This window comes from Monopterus albus, unplaced genomic scaffold (genome assembly GCF_001952655.1).
Source record: "Monopterus albus unplaced genomic scaffold, M_albus_1.0 scaffold70.1, whole genome shotgun sequence".
NCBI classification, from domain to species: domain Eukaryota; kingdom Metazoa; phylum Chordata; class Actinopteri; order Synbranchiformes; family Synbranchidae; genus Monopterus; species Monopterus albus.
Window position 1 is genome coordinate 539298 of NW_018127950.1, and position 10275 is coordinate 549572.

General features: G+C 44.9%; 1 protein-coding gene across 1 annotated transcript in view; it reads right to left on the reverse strand.

Moving 5' to 3' along the window:
- shank1 (SH3 and multiple ankyrin repeat domains 1) overlaps positions 1-10275 on the reverse strand; it is a 97596-nt gene that overhangs the window by 15518 nt on the left and 71803 nt on the right. The window contains 9 exon segments of the mRNA XM_020605443.1: positions 3-1846; positions 2483-2600; positions 5606-5721; positions 5915-5971; positions 6078-6104; positions 6403-6524; positions 8858-8894; positions 9257-9337; positions 9439-9574. Of these exon segments, the coding sequence (XP_020461099.1) occupies positions 3-1846; positions 2483-2600; positions 5606-5721; positions 5915-5971; positions 6078-6104; positions 6403-6524; positions 8858-8894; positions 9257-9337; positions 9439-9574 (2538 nt within the window).

Sequence of the window (10275 nt, forward strand, 5' to 3'; positions counted from 1 at the left end):
GCTGCGTTTGCAGCAGCATGCTCTGCCCTCCTCATGTAACTCTCTCTCTCTTTGTCTCTCTCTCTTTCTCTTGACAGCTCCCTTTCCCTCTCCCTTGACCTCTCCCGCTCCCGCTCTTTGTAGGTTGACTGATACGGCTGAGACTGGTAGTGGTGCGTGTGAACTGTTTTGTCCTCAGAGAAGCGAACTCTTAACCCCTCACGAGCCCCTCCTCCTTCCCGCTCCCTCTCTCCTCCACTGCCTTCCTCACTCCACACACTCCCAACTCCTCTGAGGATTCTGGGTGAGGGTGGACGGCCAACAGTTGGCGTTGTGGCTGCCAGGGAAGATGAGGTGACTAGGTAGGAGGAGCTGGAGGACTGAGCGGCAGATGACACCGGCTGAGAGATGACTGCAGATGAAGGAAACACCACACTTGACATCTGACGGCTGAAGTGCTCTGTTCCCCTCCTTAATCTGCTGTCATCCCTTAGAGCACGCTCTCTGGCAGCCAGGGCTAGGCCTAGTGGCGATGTGGGGTCAAGAGCCTTTCCCGTCAGAGGGTGAATGAAGGTGGTGGTAGTCGAGGGTGCTGGCTGCCTGGCTGCTGCTGTGTACAAGTCAGTAGGCACAGATTTAGGCTGATAATCCAGGGCAGATGAGGAGTACTCAGGTAGGCCAAAGGCTGGAGGCATACTGCGGGTGTGATGGATAAAGGTGTCCGCAGAGAACATGCCCTCGTCAATAGATTTAGATGGGCGCAGCCGTGTTGATGAACTTTCAGCCTGCGTGCTAAGCTGTTGCTGTGACACCTGAGTCCTTGTTACTCCTCCTATTCCATCACTCACTCCAACAAGACTCGCATCCTCCTCAGCAGACATGAACAAGGAGGCACTCTTTCTGCGGGCTTCATGAAACCTTTCCCTGTCTCTACGCGCTGCACCAACTATGGCAGCCCCAAACTGGCTGGTAAAGTCCAGGTTATCCTGGGCTCGGATAGAAGGCAGGGATGGAGGTGGTGGTGCTGGAATGGAAGGCGGGGCAGGGGGAGTGGGAGTGGAGGGAAGAGGGCCATGGGGTGGTTTTGCTTCATCTGTTTCCCCTGATGCAGGATCAGCCTCCACACTGCTGCCCTGGCTGCTGCGGCCACTACTGCTGGTTGAAGGGGCCTTGACAATTATGGTAGGGATGGGGATGGAGCTTTTCTCCAGCGAGCTTTTGCTCCCCAGCGTACCTTGGCCCATGCGCAGATCCTCTACTTTGGGCTGCTTCACCAAGGGGCCCTTACCCCTCCGGGCCCCTCCTTTGGGGCCCCCTGTCCCAGCCCCTGCTGCACTGCGGTCTGCTCGCTGGGGTTGATTCTGGGTAGTCTGTTGTTGCTGGGGCATTACAGTGGCAATGCTGGATGGGGGGACGGCGGTGCTGTAGCCTCTCCGAAGACCTGCTGCCTTTGCCCCTCCACCTATGGCAGCTCCAACAGACTCCCCAGTATAGGCAACCTTGCGTGAAGCAGTCCTGCTTTGATTAGTGTGAGCAGCTGCATGTGCATATGAGGTTGTGTGGTCCACTGCTCCACCACTGGGGCCAGTACTGACACCACCTGCCCTCTCCCTGCCCCCATGAGTGAAGTGCACGGGCTGAGAGTAGGGCTGGTAGTGTGCAGATGTAGATGTGGACTGGGACATGGAGACAGAGGGCTGCTGAGATGACTTAGCTCTCCAACCTAGTGGTGGAGCAGAAGAGAATGGAGGGTCAGGTGGAGCAGTGGTAGGAGGAGGGGGGATGTCGTCTGGGCCAGGCACCGACAGACTGCGGGCAAACTTCATGGCTGGAGGATGCAGGAACTGCTTTTCCTCCTCAGGCACCCCTGCAGTACATCATTCACAAGTGGAGAAATAAACATGGATGAAAAGGGGATTTACATATGGAGTCAAGTAAGACAGGCTGAACCAGGAAAAAATAAAAGTTTTGGCAGAAATAAGATTGACAAGGCAAATGAACCAGAAAAAAAGGAAAACAAAGTAATTTGTGTAATTTATGAGAATGTCTGTGTAAGTCTGCCTGCCGATCTACCTGTCAGCGAGTCTGTCCTCAGTTCTTATGTCCGTTAGTATGTACAGTAAGTTAATTAGTGCTACATATTCCAAAAGCAAGTAGCAGCTGAAGAGCATTATACAGCAGCACTTTACTGGTCACCAGAGGGCATGTAACTATTTAAGGGGAGAGTTAGCAAAGCCTTAGTAAGCAACAAACCAGAAAGTAAGTCATTAGAATAAACCAAGGAGACTGATACTGTAGCCCTTCTGTATGTAACAAATAGTAGTGGTAACACTCAGTTTTACAGTACACCACAGATATAATTGCTCAAACACGTGAGAGTACAATGACAGAAACAGTACAAAGTGTGCACATTTTTGGCTAGACAAACACGTCAGCACAATGTCGAACTCTGCTGGTCAAGAGGACAGACAGATAGGCAGACAGAAAAAACAGACAGTCTCACCGATGGATTTCTGCCGCAGCATACCGTGGTGTGGGGCATGACCTGAGGTGTACTGTCCACGGTCATAGCCGAGGCCCAACCCAGATGGCATCATCCCAGACTGATCTCCATAATTTGGCTGAAATGGTAAAAATGAAGAGCATGTAAATGAGAGTAAAACAAACTGTAGTGAGAGTCCATCCTAGTACATATGTAGGTAGTGATGGTTCTGATAGCAGGGATGATGAGGGATTCCAAAGGATTCATATTCAAAAAGTGACCTAGGAACTTGATTCAACAAAATTGCAATTCAACCCCATCCCTTTCTGTTAGAGCATGGATTGGGCTGCATATTTCTGTTTGAATCCAACCCGTGCCCAAACGTGTGGCAGCCAAATGTGACACAGACCCAACATACTTATGGTATGTAATGACCAAACCTGACCCAAGCCCAGCACAGTTGAGTTTGTATGATGCTTTTCCCTTTATCATTAAATTAAGCAGATGTCTAGTGTGAAGTCTGACCTACTTGTCCAAACCCAACATGAACTCAAATATACTTTCTAAAATTCTGTCCGAATCCAGCCCGAACTGTCAGGTACCTCCACCTCCCATCAGGCTTGATTCCACAGGAATATGAACAGTGCTCCTGTGTTGTTCTAACATTGTTTTCAAGTTTATCAATTGGTCAAATAAAGCAAATCAGTGTGTCTCATTGAATGGAAAGTTCCAGCTTTCCACACTTTTGTAATGTCGAAATGATGAGGCTTTTTAATTAAAATGCTGTTGATAATGTTGAAAACAATGGCCACATCAAGGTTTTGCTTTTACTGTATATGTTTTAAATTATATTTCTATTGAACATCATGGTGTAGCGTATGGATGCCAGGACGCTCATCATTTTCTTTGTTTTCTGCAACCCATCCTGGATTACCTTCACCAGAGAAGAGCTATTTAACATCAGACTACTCACTGTGTGGATATTCTGGTCACAGGAGTAGCAGCCCTCAATGGGACCTGGAGAAAAAGCCAGCGAGGGAAGAGAATGGGGGCCCAACTTCCCACTCATTATTCTATGGGATTTTAACAGAGCAAATCTCACCATGAACTGCCCAAATACAGACAGCATGTCAGTTGTTCCACCAGGGACAAAAACACATTGGGCCACTGCTACACAGTAATAAAAGATGCCTATCGGTCTGTCACCCATGCTGCCCTTGGACTCTGATCACTGCATGATCCATCTCATCTCAGCCTATAGGCAGAAACATGAAGCTGCAAGGTCTGTAATCAAAGCAATGAAGTGATGGACTGAGCAGGCAGTCAGAGCTACAGGCCTGGATGAACTCACTGACACTGTGACATCATACATCAGCTTTCGTGAGGACATGTGCCCCACCAAGACCTTCTGCATATACAACAACAACAAGCCCTAGTTCACAGTAAAACTCAAGCAGTTTCATCATGCCAAAAAGGAGGCCTCATGTTTTAAATGCTCCACTATCATCCCAGTCCCGAAGGAATCCTCCATTAGTGGAATGAATGACTACAAACCTGTTGCAGTGACAGCTGTAGTTATGAAGTCCTTTGTAAGACTGGTGTTGGCCCATCTGAAGGATATCCTAGACCCCTGTTGGACCCCCTGCAGTTTGCCTTCCAGGTCAGTTGGTGATGCAGTCAACATGGCACTGTACATCCTGTAACACCTCAACTCCCCAGGGACCTATGCATGAGTCCTCTTTCCTTACTTCAGCTTGGCATTCAACATCATCATCCCGGACATCATCCACTCTAAACTGACCCAGCTCATTGTGCCTGCCCCCACCTGTCAGTAGATCACAAGCTTTCTGACAGACAGGAAGCAGCAGGTGAGGCTGGAGAAAACCACATCCAGCACCCAGACTATCAGCACAGATGCCCCCCAAGGATGTGTGCACTCCCCACTGTTGTCCTTCCTCTATACCAATGACTGCACATCAGGAGACCCTTCTGTAACAATCCTGAAGTTTGCAGACAACGCAACAGTCATCGGCTTCATCCGAGACTGTGATGAGTCAGCCTACAGACGGGAGCTTGAACAGCTGGCCTTGTGGTGTAGCTCCAACAACCTGGAGCTGAATGCACTCTAAACAGTGGAGATGACAGTGGACTTTAGGAAGAGCCCCCCATCCTGCCTTCCCTCACCATACTCAGCAGCACTGTATCAGCAATAGAGTCCTACAAGTTCCCGGGCTCCACAGTCTCCCAGAACCTGAAGTGGACGTCCAACATCAGGACCATCACCAAGAAGGCACAGCAGAGGATGTACTTCCTGTGCCAGCTCAGGAAGTTCGACCTGCTCCAGGAGCTGCTGATACAGTTCTACAGAGGAATCATCGAGTCTGTTCTCTGCTCATCCATCACTGTCTGGTTTGGCTCAGCAACCAAACAGGACAGGAACAGACTCCAGAGGACAGTCAGTACTGCAGAAAAGATCATCAGTGCCAGCCTGTCCTCCATGGAGGACCTGTACACATCACGGGTCAAAAAAAAGGGCAGAGAAGATTTCTGCAGACCCCTCACATCCTGGACACAAGCTGTTTGAACCCCTCCCCTCTGGATGACGTTACAGGTCACTGTGCGCCAAGACAACCAGACACAAGGACAGTTTCTTCCCCCGGGCCTCGCTCTGACGAACACTTAACCCATGACTGTATAACAGAACAACAACCCTCAGTGCAATACCTTGTAAATATACCTTTGTATTAATTGTATCTATCTCGAAAACTGCATCTAAACTGTGTATATATTTCTATATTTATAAGTACATTCTTTTTATTTTCCTACTGTACATTCCTTTTTTTGTTTGCACATTCTTTTTCTTTTTTGTTCTCTCAGTCTTGTTTACTTGTCTACTCACTGCCAATACAGAAGAGCATTGTACATACATATTGAGAGCCACTGTACCAGAGTCAAATTCTTCATGTGTCCAACACACCTGGCTAGTAAAGCTGATTCTGACTCATATTTTATTCTGTCTTTTACTGCAACTTAGTTTCAAAGTTCCCAGGCATACATCTCAACCTGTTGACAGACCCAATCAACACAAACACCCATATCTCAGGACACATGTAAATACACTACAGGATGTGTCACAACACACACCTCATTGCCATAGAAACTTCGTCCCCTGTCTCTTTTTGGCCCCTGTCCACGTGTCCCCGGCACTTCATTGGTGCTGATCGTCTGCTGAGCTGCTGCAAGAATTTCATCTAGTTTATCTGAGAGAAAAGGAGAGAGAGGGAAAGACAGAGAAAGAGAGGGAGAAAGGGGCATACAACAATGAAACAGAAAAATGGACAGCAACAAAATGAAGAAAATGTGTGGAAGGTGACAGACACACTTGATGAATGTGGATGAGAAAGAGAAGAAGAGATTCAGGAAACAGCCACTGACAAACATGAGCTCCCTTACTCAGAGCCATCTGATAGACTGTCCTCTTCTTCTCTGTAACTTGGGAGGATTCGAATTCTAAAAGAAAAGGTACACACAGCTCACTGAGTTACTGAACAGTCAGTGCCAAGGCGTTTTGGGCAGACAAACACAGTGCCTTGAGTGAGAGTGTCCCGGAGCATACCTGATTTTTTTTTCCAAGGAGTAGCAGCTGGAAGGAGGACAAAAGGAGACTTAAGTTTTGGCAGGAGTTAAAGTGTGACAGCGTTTTTACTGTGAATACTAATCATAGTTCCCGGAGCCTGGCAGAGTCACATCACCAGGCATTTTGCTCTTCCATGTAAAAGATGGTAAATCCCACCCACGCTTTAAAGGCAGCTGAAGCGTGCACACTTAATGTTACAGTAAATATGCTGCACACACATACAGTATGCTGCTTGGTGTCACACTAACACACTTGAAAACACACACGCACACACATATGGAATTAGTCTGAAGCCAACTCCCACCTCTCTCCACTGTTAAGTGGTTAAGATCCCAGCAGCAGTGAAGGGAAGACAAAACAGGCAAAAAAATTGTGGGTAAACCAGTGAACAGAAAAAAAGTCCATATGGTAGTAAAGAGGAAGAATTAGAGGTGACCTTTCAGTGTTTGCATCTGGTGTGAGTGAGTTTTTGTGTGTGGACTGAATAGGAATAGGGTCATCAGCCGTACTTACTCTCAAGCCATTATATTTCATAATGAGTAGTTTAGCTTGAGCATAATTGACCGTAAATTAAATTTTAATGTCCAATGATTAAACCAACCATGAAATGGTTATGAACTCTTACCTATGTCTACACTGCACAAATCCCTTTCAAAATAAGCCACAGCTTTATTGAAACCCACATTCAAACATATTCAAGCAACACTTGCGTGACATCAGTGTTGTGAAAACAAAATGTGTGGACTCAAGTGCATCACTTCAACTTGAAGTCCTTGTTGTCTTCCACCATGACTTGTAGGTGAACTGGGACACTGCACTAATCACAGAGGTGAGAAAGTTTAGCGTGTCACAGCTAAATTAATTCTAATGTATGTGAATGAGCATATGGCAGGGCTTGACTTGGCTTCATCACACATTATGCTCCACTCAACTTGATGGAGATGGAAGCAATGAGGTTCTAAGTTATAGGGTGTTCACAATGCAAATTGAGAGGACACATCTTGAGTCATTTTATATTATTTACATTATTTAATGATTCATGCTCTTTAGATTGACTTTTATGAAAAAAGTTAAGCATCCAGTGATGTGCAAAGCCCAATACTGGATAGTTGAGGCTGATATTGATATCAATATTGACAAAAAAAAATCTGCTAATTATGTTTCAGCCAATACATAAACACCTGATATAACCAAATAACACTGACATAGATTCCTTGGATTTGTTTAAGGGACAAACTATGTATTGGTGACAGATTTAAAGTAATTTAGAAACTATCTTGGCATTTCTGTGCTATAGTTTCTTGTTACTTAACAGATGACATTTACATGATACCAAAATATTTGAAATAAGCCAGTATTGGCAAGATGCTGATTTATCTGTCAAGCTGTACTTCTTCATCTGCAGTTCATTTCAATACCATGGCACAATGATGACACAACTAGTCTTTTGAACCAACAGCGTGGTTTTCTCGAATTATGACCACATTTTCTTTTTTTAAGAAAACATGGCTTCCTTTATAAAGGATGAAGCACACCTTTGTTTTTTCATTAAGTAATAAAGCAATGTTTTTACCATTTTCAGCATGATGATGTAAACTGTAAAATATGAGTGGTTTTCATTTGTTCAGCTGTATCTATGTCTTACAGTTAATGTTATAATTGATTGTTAGGGCAATACTGTATGTAGTGTGATAGTTTTTCCTGTAGAGTATCACTACATATACTGTATACCGTGCTACTGGGTTATGCATGTTGATAGAGAGGCAGGACAGAAACTTTTACCTGTGTTTCAGATTGAATGCTCATGCTTTGTGCTGGTCAGGTGAAGTCATATCAAAAAGAGAAGGCAGGTGAGGGGAGGAGACCAGGGAGGGATGAAGCAAAGGGCTGATTTCTACACTCAGGATAAACTGCAGGTCAGGTCTGGACATACAGCAGCAGGACAGGACTCACTGTAGTCGCTGCTGTTTACAGGGTTGGGCAAGTGTCCATCATTGTTCCTGATCTGAGACCAGCTGATGAAGCCATGTTGATTCATTTCCAGAAGCTACACATATCATCAGCTTTCGTACACCAGTTGCTCGCTGGGCATGTTCATAAGCAAACAGCAGCGACAGACACAGCGAGCACCGTAAATGTTTAGAACATCACCAATAAAACACTGGCCAACGTTATCATCTGCAAATGGGGGTGTTGACCCTCACCGTGCACTCTCTTCCCACTATTTTGCCTCAAATAGATATGGAATACACATAGCCACACATAATGCTGTTACCATAGCAATAGACCTCGAACAAAGTTGTTGTTTTTTTTTTTTTTTTTTTTTTTTTTTTTTTTTTTTTTTTTTTTTTTTTTCTCAAAACTTACTCATCTCAGTAATTTTATCCTGGGTGTGATTTCTTCCACATGAATAAAAGACGTTTTCAACAAAAGATATTAACAAAAGAGGGACTTATTTTGCAACTTGATCACAGCTACATTAAAATCACACACTTTGCAGTGATGCTTGTGGCATGCGGAAACTCAGGTGACACCCATTTCCCTGTCGTGTTACCTTGGCAACAAATATTTGCTGAATGTCAGCTTGGGTGTGTGTGTTGAGCAGTGGGGCTGGTGGACTGTTCTGTGGGGGCTGGAGTTAAAGCTGTGGGTGGGCCACGGAGCAGTGAGAGGGTGCAGAGGGGTAAAAGGTAAGAGAAGCGGGCAGTGAGAAAGGAATCACAGGGTGGATGGTAACACTTTTTGTTGGGTGGGGTTACCTGTAGTGGGGGTGCTGGAAGTGACAGAGTGGAACCTCTGAAAGAACAGTGAAATGCATTGAGACTGTCATCCATGGTGGTAGCCAATCTTCTTTCTTTTACTTTGGCTTCTGTTGCTGAGTAAGTACACTATCTCCCTCTCTACTTTGTTGCTGTCTAAATTTAGCCCTAGCTCTGCTCCCCTTCATACTTTCTTTAACAACCCCCAGCATTCTGGCTTCACATTGTTTCTATCTTTCTTCATCACCTCAATCTATTTCCACTCACTAACTTTTGTTTCTCCTCTTCAGCTCTAAAGCACTCTTCATCTTTGTTTGCATTTCCCTAGTAGTTTATTTCCCCATTCTTTGCAATCCTTCTCTTTTCACCCCCAGCAGTTTATTTAAGCATGCGTCTTACCCATCTCCTCCAGCTCTGAAGTCATGGATTTGGACCGTAGTGCTATAGCTGGCGTGCTCAGCCTCTTACTCTGCTGCGGGACTGGATAGAACAGACAAAGGCAGCACCAGTCAGTCAAGCTGTGGTTACTACCTGTGTTCACCAACAGCACCAACACTGAGTGCAATGGGGTAAGCTCTTACTTTTCTTCCTCGAACCCTCCTCCATGTCAGGATTGCGGGTTACCATGACAACCTTTACCATAAGGCTGTTTCCACCTTGCCGGATCATGTTGACAACCTGCCTGTGACCAACCTTCACCACATTCTGACCATTTACCTGGGACAGACACGGATGGGCAGAGAGAGACAAAGAGTGACTGAGTTTAATAATGCTGGGTTATTTTTACTTCCTTTTCTCAATGATAATGACAGAGACAAATGATTATTTGAAGTTTAGGGTTTCTAGACAATACCAGTATATACCGTGGGTCTACAACTTCATGAATCTGTAAAATTCCAGAAATGATTCCATCTTTGGCTTGATCTGGTGTCATTTTTAAAATTTCATTAGGTATACTTATTCTTACTTTTTTGTACATATTTATGCAATGCTTTTATGTCACTGACAGTAGATTGCTGCCGCTCGTTGCATCAATGTGTTCCTGTGACTTGCATGTTTTATGCCTATCTAGATACCAAATTTACATCAAAAGAAGACTTACAGTAAGTGTTATTCTTACTCTACCTGATAAATAAATGTATAAACTCTGCTGAGACGTTTACTGTATGTTTTCAGTTCTTTACTGTTTAGCAGATGATCTGAAAATCTGTCATCACATTTCAAAGAAATCCAGTAGAAAGTGAGGCCATGACCTGCTGAATGAGGTATTAGTCTATGTTGCAGATCCAGACCCAGGTGTAGATTCACAAAGTTAGCATTTTGAAAATAAATGTTTCATTTGGATCCAGAGGCAGATTAAACATAAAAAAAAAAAAAAAAAAAAACCCATTTTAGAGGCCTCTGAGAGGGCCGGAACG